This window comes from Scatophagus argus, chromosome 21 (assembly GCF_020382885.2).
Source record: "Scatophagus argus isolate fScaArg1 chromosome 21, fScaArg1.pri, whole genome shotgun sequence".
Taxonomy (NCBI): Eukaryota; Metazoa; Chordata; class Actinopteri; family Scatophagidae; genus Scatophagus; species Scatophagus argus.
Genome location: NC_058513.1, coordinates 17,036,470 through 17,054,329, shown reverse-complemented (window position 1 = coordinate 17,054,329; position 17,860 = coordinate 17,036,470). Strand labels below are relative to the sequence as shown.

General features: G+C 45.2%; 1 protein-coding gene across 4 annotated transcripts in view; it reads left to right on the top strand.

Annotated features, from left to right (window-relative positions):
• Positions 1-13,838, top strand: part of thrab (thyroid hormone receptor alpha b) — a 154,813-nt gene extending 140,975 nt beyond the window's left edge. For all 4 annotated transcript variants that reach the window (XM_046377791.1, XM_046377792.1, XM_046377790.1 and 1 more), the window contains 5 exons: positions 437-584; positions 862-1,067; positions 6,446-6,592; positions 8,513-8,771; positions 9,695-13,838. In XM_046377791.1, coding sequence (XP_046233747.1) covers positions 437-584; positions 862-1,067; positions 6,446-6,592; positions 8,513-8,771; positions 9,695-9,945 — 1,011 coding nt within the window. In that variant the 3' untranslated portion in view covers positions 9,946-13,838. The remainder of the gene's footprint in view (positions 1-436; positions 585-861; positions 1,068-6,445; positions 6,593-8,512; positions 8,772-9,694) is intronic.
• The last annotated feature ends 4,022 nt before the right edge of the window (positions 13,839-17,860 follow it).

Below are 17,860 nucleotides of genomic sequence, written 5' to 3'. Positions count from 1 at the left end.
ATTCGGCCGCCATTTAAGGACATCAGAATCGTGCTCATTTGTTAGCTGAGCAGTCAGTAATGCAGAGATTTCGAATACTTTTAATCTAATAATGCAGTCAAAACTGATTTCCCAGTAATGACTTGTTCAACTCACTCCTGCACTGTTGCCCTCCAACAATCACAGCACTTGGGTGTTTATGTTTGTAGCAAATTGGTTCAGATTTAGTAGCAAGAAGGAGCAAATTTCAGATGAAAGATTTTATCTCTGAATTAATTCAATCACGCAGAAGCAGCATCAATGGGAGACGAAGTGTCGGCCTGTGACAAACAGCATAACTTTGTGGTAGACTCAACATTTTGTTCCACCCTCTTTATATGTCCCTCTCTGTCTCTGCATTCCTCTCCTTTGTCCACGAACTGTCCGTCCCTCCGCCTGTCTGTCTGTCTGTCTGCAGGGTTTCTTCCGTAGGACCATTCAAAAGAACCTCCACCCCTCCTACTCCTGTAAGTACGATGGCTGCTGCATCATCGACAAGATCACCCGCAACCAGTGTCAGCTCTGCCGCTTCAAGAAGTGCATCGCGGTGGGCATGGCCATGGACTGTGAGTGCTGCCCCTGCGTTCTTAACCACACAGACAGAGAGAACGGACACGAGTCCCGCTTATTGTTTAAGTTAATCGTTTCATATTGTAGTCTGAAACTCCTAGGAAAAGTGAAAGGAAGATTTAAGGACGCTGTAGGGAATCAAGGGAGCTAAGCGATGTGAGGACTTTGTGTAGGAGGTTTATGTAGAAACTTTATGTAGAAGCTGCATCTTTAGACGTCGCTGATTGCATTCCTTTGCTTTCTCTCGCCTGTTTGCCTTTTCCCTCCTCCCAGTGGTGCTGGATGACTCAAAGCGGGTGGCTAAGCGGCGCCTTATTGAGGAGAACAGGGAGCGACGCAAGAAGGAGGAAATGGTGAAAACTCTCCAGAACCGTCCGGAGCCCACCGGCGACGAGTGGGAGCTGATCCACCTGGTGACGGAGGCCCACAGACACACCAACGCTCAGGGCTCCCAGTGGAAACAGAAACGCAAATTCCTGGTAAGAAGAAATTGATTTTAAAGGCTAATTCTGGTTTATTAGCTCAGGATTTTTATGATTAATTGCAGCGATCAGAACAGTATCACTGAGAAGGCAAAGGAGCAGTCAGACCATCGGACAGGTTATAAATAAATCAACACTTCAGGCTGATAACTAAAGCTGAGGGATGTTTGTTTTTGCCCTGTCTGACTTCTTTTTATCAACGTCAGTGCTGCAGCTGTTAATCTGCTGAGCACAGCCCAATCTGAGATAACAAACCAGAATGTCGTTAACATGTGACACTTTGCTAAAGAAAACATATCAAAGGATAAAACAAATTTATGGTGCATGAAGCTTATTGTGCATATCCCACTTTCAACAGCAGTGACACAGCCTCAGGGGTAATTTCAAACTGTAAACTGTGCTTTTAGTGTTTGTGCTTCAGTTTTTCTGCTTTGAAACTCATCAGAGGCGAGCAGAAGGACAATATGGATTACGTCCTCAGACAAACACGCGCGCTAAAATCAGAAATGATAGCGTTTCATTTCATCTGCGTGTGCTGAGGCTCTTTCCCTCACATGCCTGACTGTCAGAGTAGCTCTTTATTGCTTTATCGCTCTGTATTCCCTGCTGTCTGTTTCTGTTTCCCTCTCTTTTCCCCGTGTCTTTATTCCTCACTTCTCTCCAGCATTTGGGGGTTTATTCATCCTAATCCTTCTGGGCTCTTAACCAGACCTAATTCCCCTCATGGTTTTCATTCACACCTCGACACTCTCCTCTTTTTTTTTTTTTTTTTGCTTTAATCTCTTTCCCGTCTTCATTTCTTTGTTTCCTCTCTCACTGTCACTCGGAGTTTACCCTGACTTCCCCCTTTATTTTTTTACCGTCTGTTTCCTGTGAGCTCCCTCCTTATCTGAGCCAGTGCAAATCCTCACTCATGAGCTCTCATGTGCGAGTTGGCAGGGATGCTGGCAGTCACAGTGTCTCTGTTTAACTGTCCTCCTGCAGCGCTGGTCCAACGTTTATCCTGGACAGCCCCGTCCCTGCGTCTCTGGCTGCTATCAGACAGACGCTGACCTCATGGTTTGGCTGTGGATTATCTGAGGTGCTCACCCTGTTTGAAGTGCTCATTAACAGTTTCTCATGGCCAAATGAGGGGGCTTGTAGGAAGCTGGGATCTGTGAGGTGTAGGTGTGATGGAATCAAGTGTGTGCGTGTGGGTTCAGTGGAAAAGGGGCTGAAAGCGCTTTAGACGTAGTGGACGTATTGTGGAGGGAGTTGCTAGGCAACAAGAAGGATATGGCCGAGTGTGATGGAAGGGGGCCATATGGGGATAAGGCACAGCACACAGGGAATGTTTTCAGACGTGTTCAATGTTTCACGCTCATTTTAAATTGGATTCACCTTTTTTTCTCCTGAGTGTACGAGCGAAAAAACTTGGTAGGGTCTGAAAACTTAACACATGGACTGTGCAAGAGTAGAATTTCCTTAAAGAAAAGATAAATTCATAACCCAGTTTGTATGTTAATTTGTTTTTGTGTGAAGTGAGCTGTCAGGTCCACGCAGCCTGGATTTAAAAGGCTGATCAGTACAGTAACCCACGGTGCTGTGAAAAAGCCCTGAGCGTGGTTCATCTCACACAGGCTTCACCCACTAACAGGACTCTGGAGGCTGCAGCCACCGAACCCTGAATATCTAAATTTACATGCTAAGCCGACCGGGATGAGCCTCTTCAGTCCTGAGAGGACTGCAGCAGTGACACCACTCCTCACACACTCAACCTCAACTCGCAAATGACGACTCAGTCAAGGGTGACTTTGCTGAATGATGCACTGATTGCAGTAAGCCCGGCAACAAGTCAAGCAAAGGACTGTGGCCTTTTGGCAAAGGGAAGAAGAAAGAAGCAGCAGAGCAGCAAAGAAATGCAGGCAAAATAATTACTGACCTGAATTGGTTAAGTTCAGTACGCGGAGCAGACAGAGTGCTGCTGCATGTGGATCCAGTCTGGAAAGTAAACTTCACCAGCAGACTATGAATTGATAAATGAATGATTCTGTAATTCAAAATATTAATGATGGAAGGACTGAGAAGATGTGCGAGACGTGATGGGTGGGAGGGTTTTCATCACACCCGCACTCATATCATCTGTTGTCTTCATTCAAGACCCTGCAGATGTCGAAAGGATGCTCAGAGTTGTTGTCCAAACTGTGACACAGCACACAGTCACTTTGGTAGCACTTTCATATCCTGAACGCCTCCCATCCCAACACCTCAGCTCTCGGGTTAGACTTAGATGTGACCAGGACATTTCCTGTTAGCTGGCACCTGATCAGCAGCAGCTGTACTTCACTGGGCACTAAAGAGCTCAGTGGGTTGGATTCAAAGCGAGCAGCAGCACGTTGCTGAAGCCTGCTTCGCTCCTGCGTCCTGCCCGCCGGTCGGAGTTACAGCTACACAGTGTTCTCTCCCTCACGCTCTGTGGGCAGGCATCTGGAAATAACTTTTACAAGAGACTCGGTTCATACAGCTGTGTGTGTACGTGCGTGTCCACACGTCTGTCCATCTGAGAGCCATTTGATTAGCACGTGTTTGACGCAACACACCTCTCATCATGCTGTAAGTGACTGATGTGAAGTAATGACAGGCCAGAATCCAAGCATAAACCACACATGCATCAGACGCATGGAGCTTTTTGCATATTAATGTGTTTCTTAAAAGATTTGCCTTTTTGAGTTCAAAGGTAGTTTGACGTGTGCGAAGCCAAGATCGACTTCCCATCTGATGGGGGAACAAAAATGTCCCAGTGTTGACAAAAAAAGTAGAAATGAGTCTTCTGATCCAAAAATAATCAATTTATTCCATGTGCATATGGAATAAATTTGCTGAAATTACCACATATGAATGCATTTCACTCATATTTACTCATACGGCAGGATGTAACTATCCTTTATTTCCTGCTATCCTGCCCGTAAAGGTCCGTCCACATTTTACGCTCCAGGTGTTTTATTTAGTTTTCCAGGCCAAGTGAAGCACAAAACCCTCAGGCAACCTTTCAGAATCACACAAATCTCCTGTTTTCAATAGGTTGTGAACTTGTTAACTTTGTCTCCCGTCTCCTTCTGGCCGTTGGACTGAGTAACACCAGGCGAACAGCGTGGAGGTGTGCGGGGGACATATGGTTTTGTTTGAGCTCAGAGTTAAACGTTGAAAAACATCAGCATTTTTTGAACCGCGTACCTGCAGTGCTGCAGTCATGAGGTGAGCCTTTCACCTTGTCATGCAGCGCACTGTGCTGCAGCATATTATTACCAGATGATTTATAATAATACCTGGGAAGAAACAACCGGAGGTTCAGATGTCTCTGTTTCATTTTGGTTTTGCAGTGTGGGGAAAAGTAACCATTAAGTTGTGAGTATTGATCAGTTAGTCCTGGTTTCAGTGTACAGTAATGTTATTCATTATGGGACAGTAAGAATCGGACTTTCCTCTGAGGCAGTTTCACCGCGACTGCTCGGTGATATTTTCTACTAAAACAATACATTTATCTTTATTCATTAAAAATGCATCTTAATCACTTAACCACGTGTGCAGTTCAGAGCACAGCGGCTCGACCATCCATCAGCCAGATTAAAACATATTCGCCCTCATTGCTCTTCTCCGGGTTGTGCCGGAGCAAACTTTGCAGCTCTCATCCATCTGATAAAAGGTCAAGAGTTGAGGCTCGCCACAATACTGATGAGACTGCAGTAAGGAAGTTCCCCTCCCTTTTCTTCCTCTCCAGTTTGCTTTTGTTGTGACTTTGTGTGCACGTCAGAGTCCTAACGTCTTCATCGCACGCCTGTTTTGGGACAGCTTATCCCACGTTCGGCTTCGTGCTATCGCTGCACATCTCTCCAGCTCTGCAGCTTTACTGTAGCCAAGTGTTTTCCCGCAGTGCCACCCAGATGGTCCTGCGACGAATAAACCGTCTCAGTAAAACTCATACGAGTCCACGTGGAGCCCTACAGGCCTGAGATGTGAGGGACATCCACAGATAAACAGCACATCCACTCACAGCGAATTCACACACACACTTTTGTCATTACTTGCAGTGTTGTGTTTTAAATTTTTGTTCAAGGATGGTTAAACTCTCCTTTAGGTAGTTTTAAACTTGTATTTAAAGTGTCGTTACATCCAAATTACAAAGACAACATTTTGTTATATAACTTACACAGTGTTTTGGTTTTGTTTGGCCAGGTTTTAAGTTGGTGAACCCACGGCTTTGTTTTGGCTCTCACATGACAAGTCATTCAAAGTTATTACTGTGATTATTTCAAATTTTCCGTAATTGCTCAGCTCTCAGCTGCGCAGCAAAGGATTGGCCAAGTTTGCACTGATTTACGCAATCCTTCCCCCTCTGGATGATGGTGATTGATGGTTCTTTGGCGAGGTGATTATTTCTATACTTTTATCTCATCCCATTTATTGTTGAAGCCCAGTCTGAGTAAATGACTTCAGCCTTGACACTCGCTTTATTCAGTGGAGGGTGAAACAGTATTTTTCATAGCCGCGGCCTCGATTCACACAGCTCTGTAAACATGTGTATTACTGAGCTGCAGTTTCCACTCCGCAGTAACTGCTATCTGTTTGAGGAAGTGTCCCATTCCTTTCACGGAGCACAGTCTGCTGTCTTTATCTGATAAATTGGTTTAATTTGTCTCCCAAGGCAAGTGAGCTCTTTGTAGAGAGGAGCAAAAAGCCTGTAAAACCATTTAAAACTCTGTTGTTTCCTCTGCCATATTTTACTCGAAATCAGTTCTTCTCTAACTTAATTTTACTCTTTTGTGCTCTTTACTTCTGAGGACACGTCCGTACTCACATCAACTGAAACTTCTTCTCATATACCAAGTTTTCATATAGTAGTACACTTGACCTGCTCAGCTCAGATATGTTCTCCTCTCCTCTGCTATATACGTTTTCCTGCTCCACCTCAGAGGTAAGGCTGCAAATATTCACTGTGTAAATGTAAGCGTAAATCAGATCTCAAATATACGGTGAAAAGACTCAGTAATGGTCGGAAAGTTTTTTTTTTTTTTACTCAAGCGGCAGTAAAAGCTGAATTTGCTGAGGAGTATTTTCAGCTGCGGATTAGCACATTTGAGGCTCTGGTGAGTATTTTCCAGCAGCAGGAGAAGGTATGTCGAGCTGAGTCAAAATAAACTGCAGCACCTTTGGCAAAGGAACAGTTTGTGGAGCATTTATGGAACATGGATGAGTCCAATCAGCTCGTTAATGCTTTTGGTCTTTTCGTGGGATTTCTCAATAAAATGAAATAAAACAGACGGCTCTTTTGCTTGTCATGTCTGATACCATTTTCAGCTGGTCTCTAATCAGCCACCCGCTTTTACCTCCCCATGTAGCCAGACAAAATCGGCCAGTCCCCGGTCGCGCCCACGTCAGACGGAGACAAGGTGGACCTGGAGGCCTTCAGCGAGTTCACCAAGATCATCACTCCTGCCATCACCCGAGTCGTCGACTTTGCCAAAAAACTGCCCATGTTCTCTGAGGTGAGTGCTGGTTAGCAGACACAGCCGAGCTCCTGTCGGCCGCTGAGCGTGCGTTGGTTGAAGAAATGGGAGATTTAGGAGGTGAATTTGTGTAGCAGAATTAGCAGCACCTCAGCGACGTGTGGGACAGGAGTTATGGGCAGTATTCACATTCACAGCTTACTGTGCCAAGAGTCTAAATATTTCTGTCGCTGGAGAGAAAAACACGAGGCCCGGGTTAATATGCCGATCGCTTACACTTCGCTGTGGCGCTCACTGAGCATGTCTGGCTTCGAAAAGCAGCTTTTGTTGCTGGTGACAATCAGAGAAGGACCTCAGCTCCTGTCTGCCCCGCCTTAATTAGCAACATGTAATCATGTTTCTTGTGTCTGCTGTTTGTAATGAGACCTTGTGCGATTGAATAATTATCAGGGCAGCTGAGTTGCTGTCTAGTGGGACAGCTGCAGTGTGTGTGTGTGTGTGTGTGTGTGTGTGTGTGTGTGTGTGTGAGGAAAGAATAGCTGTGTGAGTGGGAGTCTGTAATGAATCACAGGACCCTTCTTTAAGACCACAAATCACAGATACTTTTGAAAGTAGGGTCGTTACTATTCTAATCAGCATATTTTAAATCAGTTCGATTGTTCTTTTGTTCCACATTTGTTGCTATTATGATGGATGTTACTATTCAAATGAGTATGTAAACTAGAATAAATTCGTCATGCTGCTGCTGGATTTTCTATTAATTTTACAGATGGAGTTTTAGTATTCCAGACAGTGAAGCATGTAATGCGTGATTTTTTTAGAGACAATATAATTGATTATATTGTGAACAAAGACTTCTTAATCCAAAGAAGGAGGTGGCGGGACAGTTTAGCCATGAGACATGAGACGTGTTCGCTGTGGTGAATTGCTGATGAGAAAGCACAGGAAGAAAAGCAGCACTCGCCAAGCCACTAAAAGTGACGCAAAGCTCACAGGCACAAATCAAGCCGATGAATTCAAATGAATCCTCTCTGCAGTCAAGAGCAGTGAGACAAGAAGCAAAGCAAGCTTACATTAAGGTGAGGTGTAATTCAGCACATTTAATCTAATGGCTTTCAGCCCTGATAGTAAATCAGAGCATCCATCAGCTGAAAAACATGTTTGTCTTCCTTTACTTCCTTCCTTTCTTTCTAATTCTTCTTCCGACTCCTGAATGGCTGATTGGTGGGGAGTTCGGACCTGCTTGCACTCCCGTCTACATCATTACTGAGCGTCCATCGACACTCGTGTAATGTTTACAATATAGCGAAATGGAGCAAGAACAAACAAGCTTCAACAAAAAGTAATGAAGGACAAAGAGGACAGAATGCACATGTTACAATGACGTTTCTGATACCTGCAGTCTATAGAGTACAGGCAAAGAATAGGAAGCCCTCACAAAGAAGAAGAAGAGCCTGAGTTAAAAGAGAGAAGGAGGAGAAAACCAGAGAGAGACGCAGCTTGCAGCTTAAGGAATACAGAAACAACAACGGAGGAGAAACGCAGTTTGTTGTTGACTGAGACTGATCCACCTTAAAGGTGCCGGCAACAGGAGTGCCGGCTGAGCGCTAACTTAAAGCTGAGATGAGGAAATGGGTTTTAGGTTTTCATTTAAAGGCCTTAATGAAGTCAGATTGTCTGTAAAAGCAGCCAAATGACTTGTTTTCAACACTGAGGACTGACAGGCCTGAATTCTGAGCTGAATGCACAGTGTGGGACAGGAGGTTTAGTGGGGTCAGATAAGAAGGGGCGAGTCCATTTACAGTGTTATGGGTCATCATGAGTACTTTAAGGTGTGATCTGACACTGTCAGTGAGTTGAAGCTAAGATTGCTGCCCATTTTCCTCAGAGTGAAAGAAATCCTGAAGAATAACCTTGTTGTTTTGTTAAACGTTTAAAAAAAATCCTGTTTGTCACCAGCTACCTTGTGAAGACCAGATCATCCTGTTGAAGGGCTGCTGCATGGAGATCATGTCCCTGCGAGCCGCCATGCGCTACGACCCCGAGAGCGAGACGCTGACGCTGAGCGGGGAGATGGCGGTGAAGCGGGAGCAGCTGAAGAACGGCGGCCTGGGCGTCGTGTCAGACGCCATCTTCGATCTGGGCAAGAGTCTGGCACAGTTCAACCTGGACGACACCGAGGTGGCGCTGTTGCAGGCCGTGCTGCTCATGAGCTCAGGTTGTTGTTGACTTCAGGTTCTTTTCTAAAACGTGAAGCTGCATTACAGTGTCTTTAGTTTGAGCTTAATGTGATGTAAATGTTCCCTTGGAGGCTCTGCTGCACCACATACTGCATATTTCTAGTCCTTACCCGCTGCTTTGGAAAATATATATTGTAGCCTGTCGTGATTCAGAATGCAATTACAGCCAGAAGAAGATGAAGTCCACATGCATATTCAGTGCTGGAAGGAGGAAATCTAAAGCTCCACCTAAATGTGATTAAAAGGCCTTTGCTCTCAGTTTGAAACTCTCACACATTTTGGTTTTAGGACACGTCACATAATATGCTCAGGAAGCAAACAAACAGAGGATGTGTGTAATCGTGCACAAGTAGCAGTGCGATTATCCCCAGGGCGTCCACAGGTTATTAAGAAGTAAGAATATTTAATGAGATTTGTGAGGTGCTGCGCTGTAGAGTTTGAAAACAGGAGTTGATGATACAAATAAACAAACTTATTGTTCAATTCGCCAACTGTACAAGCCAGCTGATTCACAGCGAGCTTCAGTAACGCGGACTGTTTGGCTGGTGTGGTTAACCAGCACCACATTAAATTACTTAGATTTGCTAACTAGAAAAGCTGAAGCTGCTGAACGGATTAGATTCAACAGATTCGAAAGACTCCATAAGTGTCTTTCATACTGCATTTGGTTAAGCAAACAAAAAAGCCGTTGTTGAATACTGTATTTCACAGTGGTAAGTGTCCATAGCAACACTTCCTGTCAGAGTGTTCACACACAGTCATTACCACCTCAACTTACTGATTTCTTATTCATAATTTTTCATCTCCTCCCTCCCTCCTCTCTTCCTCCCTCTCTTCTTAAGCTTAACATTTATGTTTTCCTGTCTTTCCTTCCCTCGACGCCGACTCGTCCTGTGACCAGACCGATCTGGCCTGACCTGCATGGACAAGATCGAGAAGTGCCAGGAGACCTACCTGCTGGCGTTTGAGCACTACATCAACTACCGCAAGCACAACATTCCCCACTTCTGGCCGAAGCTCCTGATGAAGGTGACGGACCTGCGGATGATCGGGGCTTGCCACGCCAGCCGCTTCCTTCACATGAAGGTGGAGTGTCCCAACGAACTCTTCCCTCCGCTCTTCTTGGAGGTCTTCGAGGACCAGGAGGTGTGAAACGCAGCCGCCATCACGCGAAAAGGGAAGAGGAAGTTGGGACAAACTGGGAGATGGGAAGGGCCATCATTTTTGTAGGGGAAGGATTGAGGGAGAGTCCTCTCGGCAGGAATCTGCATTTCTCCGACATCGCATTTACAGTATGTGATTTAAAAAACTGGAACCAACAATAACAACACACCAGCATCAGGAGAGTCAAGCAAACAGAGGATCTTTGTTTTTTGGACACCATCTCCTCCACCTCTTTCTCCTCCTTTTACCTACCCCTGTTTTACAATCCGTGTGGGGGCCCTTCTGTCTGAGCATGATGTCTTATCTAGTAAGAGTTGTAGCCATTTGCCAAGATATACACACACACACACACACGCACACACACACCGCCACAGCCTGTTCCACCTCAGTTCTTCAGAGCAGCACTCTTATGCAGGGGTCTGTTCCCCCCCAAACCCCCCCAGGAACCGACTGACAAGTTTTGAAGCCCATGTTTCCAGCATTCATGCTGGTCAACACCTCTCAGTATTATTTCAGAATAACTGCTAAAGCAGTCGTTCAGAAAATATGGACATCAGTGACATATTGCTCACAGTCATGCAGGAACACACACACACACACACACACACACAATCAGCAAACACTGCACGTTGAAATTTCAGCAGTGCTCTAATGGCTGCACTAAGGCAGAGCTACCAGTCCTAGTTCATTATCAATTCCTCAACTCAATCTGAGCCGTTACAGATGTTTTTTGGAGCTTCTTCTTCTTCTTCTTCTTCTTCTTCTTAGATCCCAGTGAAACCGGTGCTATATTTATATAAGGCTACTCCAGTTTTATGAAATTGTGTTGTCTACCTTTGAAAAACGTGCAGACCATGGCTCCATATCTACCTTCATTTGTGTCATCGGACCGGCTCCTGTGACATACAGTGCACGCACACACGCGCACGCATGCACGCGCGCACACACACACACACACACACAAGCAGACTTGCCTTGTCATCGAGCGTACTGCATGCGCCAGCAGCCTACTGTCTGAATGACAATTAAGTCCCTCTCTCTCACTCCCTCAGAGGAGTTAGTGCATTGAAGGAAGGAAAGAAAGAAAGAAAGAAAGAAAGAAGGGAGGAGTTGGAAGGAGAGGGAAGGATAGAGAAAGGAAAGGTTTACAAAGTGGACTGCAGATTCAGAGTCAGGGGTCAGAGGTCAACTTCCCGAATGCAGCCTCTGAGCAGCTTTTGAATAGCAGCAACCAGCAGAAAGACAAAAAAAGCTCATCCTACACACACACACACACACACACACACGCAAACATGAAAACGCACATCACCTCAAAGTAACGTGAATGCCTCATTTTACTGTATGCACTGCGCGGCAGTGTTGATATACAGCCCTAACCTGCAGGGTTTGTACCGAGTCCTCTCCTCACGGACTCAGCTCAGTGTGGCCCCTCCAGGCTTCCATACACATTTGCCTTTTTTTACCATGGGCATCACTGAGAGCAGGCAAATGCCAAGAAGGCTACCATTTACCTCAAAGTGGACACACCCCCAGGCTGGGGCAGCAACACTGCCCCTGTGGTGTCAGGCACTACCTCACTTCTGTGGACACAGGGCAGCTGCCCACAGCCTACACACAGACATACACCATTCGAGTTGGCGCATGTGTAGATTAACACACAAATGTGCATCATTTTTTGCGTATGTGCACACTTGTAGTCATGGAACGACAAAACACTCACAGCAAACACACACACACCCTCAGTGCTATCACTTGGTTGAAATGAAATACCACTGAAGACAGGAGGGCCAGCCATCCCCCCGGAGGGTCTTACCGGCTCCAGGGAATGGTACCCATTACATTCGGGTTATCTCTTTTTGTTATATGGGACCAAGTGTCATCTTTTGAAATTTGGATTTACGTGTTTCTGTCAAAGCAGAAATCGACTCACAGCGAAAGCGACGAAGGACAGTGTGGACGTGCAGCCCGGCTGACACCCGTCGACGCTTGCAGCAGGAGGATAGATAACAGAGAGTAACTGAAAGCCCGTTGGCGGCCGCGGCCGATGAATTAGCATGCACAGAAAGGGCGGTTTCCTTCTGCATCATGGCGATCTTCGAAAGTGCGCTCACGATGACTGCCATCGGATCTCCATAACTATGTCGACGGAAATAAGCTTTCTTTCCTGCATGGACGGTGCATTAGACGTAAAAAGGTGGAATGTTCTCAACCGAAGTGGAGCCTCTTCAGGGGCATCTCAAAAGCTCTTTAGTGTCGTGCACTTTACCCAATACTCACCACAGTCACAGTAATATCCCTCTGCAGATATCCGTGGCAGATATCGTAGTGTACTGGCCAAATGACAATTCAAGAGTTTTGAATTGATTGTGAAAGCCCGCTCTGTCCATTCCAATTCTTCGGGTCAAGCCAAATCTAAATGGGTTTACCGCTCTTACAAGAAGAGAATGGAAGAAAAGAGAGACTAAGAAAATCTATTTTATTTTGGATGCCAAGCAGTAGTTCATACTGGGCACTTGTACAGGATGAGTAATCTGCACCCCCCCAGAGGTAAGCAGAGTGACGTCTGGCAGGGATCACGAGTTTTCGTCACAGACGGCCAGGTCTCCCTTCTTCAGCGTCTGGAGCAGTGCTGGGAGGAGGAAGGAGAGAGGAACTGGAAACGCCACCTTTGGGCACAACGGCGGAGTCTGGTCTGACTGTCTGATCTGAAGATCGCCCCCCCCCCTCCACAAGCATCCATCACCTGCCCTGCCCCACTCCAGCCCTTGACTGTGCCCTCTCTGGAGCCTAGCTCAGACTGAATTGCACCTCATCACCGGTATGACAGCCCCACCACCCAGCCAGGCTGGTGTTGGAGTGGAGTTTTTGCACTACTGCAGCAGCCCTCCCTTCAGCCCCTTACTCATCACAGTTGAACCCACACCCCCTTAGTGTCCCCACTGTCCTGCGTATAGCAGGGTGGTGTTTTGGCTGCTCTGTGTAACAGAGGCTGGCAGTCGCAGCGGGCTCAGTCCCAAACCTGTCCTGTCGTCAGTATTAGACCAACGGCATTTGAACCCTCATCCTTTATCCGACCCACCCAGGGGTGGAGAGCGGTCCCTGCGTGGGAGGGTAGGCTGTGTAGCACTTAACTCAATCTCCCTGTAGTACTTATTTGTCCCATCATCTTTCCCGCAGAGAATTTAAAATTCAGGACCCCCCCACCCCAAAAAAACCAAACAGATCAAACAGGATCCCAGCCCCTCCCTTGTCAGACAAGGCTTGCCATCATTGTCCTTTTACAGTACCACCGGATGAATGTGACCGGCGAAGCAGCAGCAGCAGCGATGGGAACGAGAGACTTGAGCGCAAGGATGCGAGCGAAGAAGAAGAAAGCGCGGGACAGGAAAACAACAAGCCGAGGGCCGCCGCCCTCGCTGCCATCATCGACGCGGGCGACAGAGGGCGAAACTGTGGCCAGTTGTAGAGACGGTGTTAACAAACACTCAGAGGAAGGGCAGATGTTACGAGTGTGTACGGTCTCCCCCTTCAGTTCCCACCTCAAACCCCGTATGAGCCCCGGCTCCCATGCCCCACCCCACCCCCCACGCTCCCACACCCCCTCAGCTCCCTCCGAAAGGATGACCTCCAGCTTTTGTGATGGTGAGGATCAGAAAGAGATCCAGAGATGCAGGTTTGGAATTTTAACCCATCTTTGTAAAAGAACTGAAAAACAGAAAAGAAACGAACCTATCGATGTCCTTTTTGTCCTCGTGAGCTGATTGGGTAATGTGTGTGTGACAGAAGGGGTTATGATGCTGCTTTTCCTTCTGAGTCTGATTTAGATTAAGACAAAAAAAAGATATATGATTATAAATCCATAAAACAAAATGAAAAGAGATGACTTTAAAAAAAAAAAGACTCCTGAACAAAATGGTTGGAGATTTTTTTTGTTTGTTTGTTTCATTTTATCATTGTTTTCTTATTTTTCTGTTTGTTTTTTGACGCTTAAACTGCTCTGTGTAAAAAAAAAAAAACAAAAAAAGAAAAAAAACAGCTGTAGTCACTTTTTGACCATGCGTGCAGTGTAACATAGAAAATATTTCACTTCTTTGTCACATCTACAGTTTGTGTTGATAAGCCAACTGATCTGTTTGTCCGTGTGTCTGTCCAGCTGTCCGTCCCCTTTTATCAGGAGGAATTTACAACCAACAAAAACAGGAATTTCTTTTTTTTATATTTTGTTTCTTTTATATGAAATACAACTTTGGAGATAAAAAAAAGAGACCTAAACAGGAAAAATAATGCAACAGAAACTGAAAATACAAAGAAAAAAAAAAAAAAAGAAAAAAAACTGAAACAATCTTGTCATACCTCACACAACACAAAACTCAAAGGAACTTGGGAGGAGTCATATTTTGCAGGCACATGTGAAAGTTCAGAGATGCATATATAGATTTTAAAAAAATGTATATGTTAAGATAATATGTGCTTGTGTGTACGCATCAGTAGAAGTTACAAAAGGACTCTTCCCTCAAGCTTTCGTGCTCTCTGTCTTATTGATTTGGTCCTCGGATGGCGGGAGAAGACGATGATCGTCTGCTAACATGAGCACTTCTCCAACTTAAAAGGCACAGTTTATAGACCGTCAACTCAAAATGTGAAAGGCCCAGAGACTGAGGGATTATGACTTTTGTAATGGCTGAGTGTTTTATGGTATTGAATGTAGCTGACAGGAGGGGGGGGGGGGCTGGACCTGAGCCCGGCACCCACGACCCTAACTTCCACACACCAGCAGAAAGGATAGTGGTGTCCACATAAGACGTTACAGACAACAACCAACAAAACTGAGAAGATATATTGCCCATCTGCAAGGTGCAATCGTATGTTATGTATTTTTGTATGTTTTCTGTTTTTGTTTTACTCTTTTTTCGTTTCATTTACGTTTTATTTTGGCCATAACCAAGGATGTAAATACAAAAAACATAACAACACTCAAGATTTTATTGCAAGAGAATTTAACCGCTCCATTATGCTGTCATGTAAGAGGGGATAAAACAGAAAAACAAAAAAACAAAAACAAAGTAATGTTGTGATGCTTCATACGTGTGTATGTGTGCACTCTCTCACATGTGCATGCTGGTCCATATTCAAGTGCCCCGTGACATTAATCATCAACCCTGTGCCTCTTCTTGTTTGCAAAGAGATCGATTTGTACCCCTCACACAATATGACACGCTACACATGAATGCCTATAGTTTTGTCTTTGTGTGTGTGTGTGTGTGTGTGTGTTCATCTATGGACTCAGATTCAGTCACTCCAAACTTGTGATGTGGGTGTCGCCAGCAGCCGCAGAAGCTAAAGTTTAGCAGGGCGGTGAGGTTGTGTTGTTGGATAAAGTGGGGGGTGGGGTTGGAGGGGGAGATGTGAACACAACATCAGCCGGTTGGTATTTGTCAGCTACGCTGGCTGCAAAACACCCGCATCATAGTTGGAAAAGTCCAGAATGGATTTGCCCCGTTTGTCCACCACCCCACCGTCTCCTAGAAGCCAGCCTGGAAAATTGCAAGCTCAGTTTTTAATATAAAGTAGTCATAAAACGGATTTACTCTGTCACTTTCAGTGTCTTGTGTCCTGAAAAAAAATCCAGATGTGACTTAAAACAGTTACGCTAAACCACATCGACTGGACAACAAACCCGAATGGCAGAAGAAGAACGTGCATTCTCACAGTTCAGTTCTAATAATGGAGTCTTAGACCATGATGGCAGTTTGAACCGAGCACCATATTTGTACTCGGCTCTTACCGGTTAGACCTGAAAGTCACTTTGGTCTACGAACCCAAATTGATCATTGGCCGTTCAGGGCTGGCTTCATGGGGCGTCCAATCCCGTCCTCCTGTATTGTGATCCTGGTTTCTTCTCACATGTTGACACGTTGGGCAAGGGGAGGATATTGTCTGTGATGTTTTATTTTTTTGGTTGTCTTTGGCCCCACCCCCCTTATGCCAAATGTAGTTTGTGAAGACATACAAGTAGCAAGATGTCTATGCAATTTTCCTCCAGCTCCCTTCGAAAGACGAGCTCGACGTAACAGCAACGAGCTGGTCTTGCCTCTCACGTCATATTCGGCCTGGCTCGATATCCAGAGGTTCTTTGCGTGACCTTTAAGACCTTTGCTGCTTTGTGTGGGCGAGGGTCAGGACTGCCCGGATGAGCAGGCCTTCAGCCCGGCTCACTGGCTGGTCTTCAGAGTCAGTAACTCTTCACAGTAGAACAACTAGGAGGGGTACTGGTGATGTTGTGGAGAATAAGGATTCTATGAGATGTGCTGTTTTTTTGTAAACTGTTCAGAAAGTGGTGTGTGTGTGTGTGTGTGTATGCACGTGTGTTGTTTGGAGGTTTGGGTACAACTTGTGTCTACTTGGCGCCATGCTCTCATTATTTGGTGATTTAGCCAAGCCTCTAAATTCAGTCCTTCTGCAGTATGTGTGCAGAGCTTTAATTTTTCTAACCTGTGACCAAGTTAATGTAATGTTTAAGAGTAAGATGGGCGGTCGATGTTCAGCAGTGGGATGCATGTGGTAAGTCTACTTAACCCATGACGTCATGGTGCTTTGGTGAGGAAGTGGTTTGAGAAATGCACATCAGCCCACTAAGATGAACATCTGCAACCTGCTGACCATCAGTTGTACTTGAGCACTTAACTGAAATGCACTTTGAATGGCCCAGACCAACCTGCGATAAGTGGAAGAATCTTAATAATCGTGACAAAATAAAAAAAATCCAAACCAAATCCCCTTCCCACCATTTTCTAAAATTCTTTTTCTTCTAAAACGTAGAGTTTAGGCAGATTATAATTATAAAGTTTACAATTATTTTTTTAATGAAGTGCAATAAGCGAGCGAGTGAACCTTTTGACGCATTTGCCGTCTCATCAGATCGTATTCATACATTTTTGGGAGAATACGAATGTTGTGATTGCTTTTAAAAAGCGCCCACTCATGAGAGCATCAGCTGGACCCATTCCTGACACACACGCACACACACACGCACACACACACATACACACATACACACACACAAACACAGACCACTTTTTGTGACTGGGTAAAGGAAGCTATTGAAGGATTCTCTCAGGTAAAAGAACATTTTCTAATAAATGATGATGAACCTTAGATGAAAAAAACCAGCTCATCTTTTTTTTGTCTTCTCAGTTTACAATCAGCAGTGTACCTTTTGTTCTGTTCTGCATTGGCTCGTGAATGAGGTTGAAAAGGTGTAGACATCCAGGTTTCAAGGAACCGGATCCTGAGTCTACCTCGATCACGAGGAATCGTGCCCTCATCGCTTTCTTAACCCCGAGTGAAAACGCATTTCTTCATGTGTGGACGTGGGGGAGTGTCGTGTTTGTCTGTTTGTGTTGTTTGGTTGGGTGTGTTTGCGCATCGTGTTTCTTTGGGTTTGGTGCTGCACCGTATGGAAGTCCATTTCTGCCATAAAAAGCCTACTTTGTCGTCTGCACGCTCGCTATGCTCAGACTCTTGTTTGGGACAAGGAGAAACTTTCCTCCTAAAAAGTCCTGAACAGGTGAACAATGGAAGTCTCAGCAGAGGAGGGAGTCCCTCTTCCCAGACGGACAGTATGGACAAGCAGGACAAAATTTAAGACTGTTAGCAAGTGAAGAAGTTAATTTGGGTGTGCAGTCAAATTAGTTATCATCCTGTCAGCCTTTCATTACTCTAAAGAACTACCTTCTCACACTCAGCATGAATTTAAACAAGTTTATGCATGAGTGTACGTGTGATTTATGTTGTGTGTATTTTTGGCGAGTGTGTTGTGTGATGCAGCAGAAATTGTTTGAGAGTATAATAAAGTAAGGCCGTATGTGAACATAGAGGATAGAAAATCAAAGGTGTTAACTGC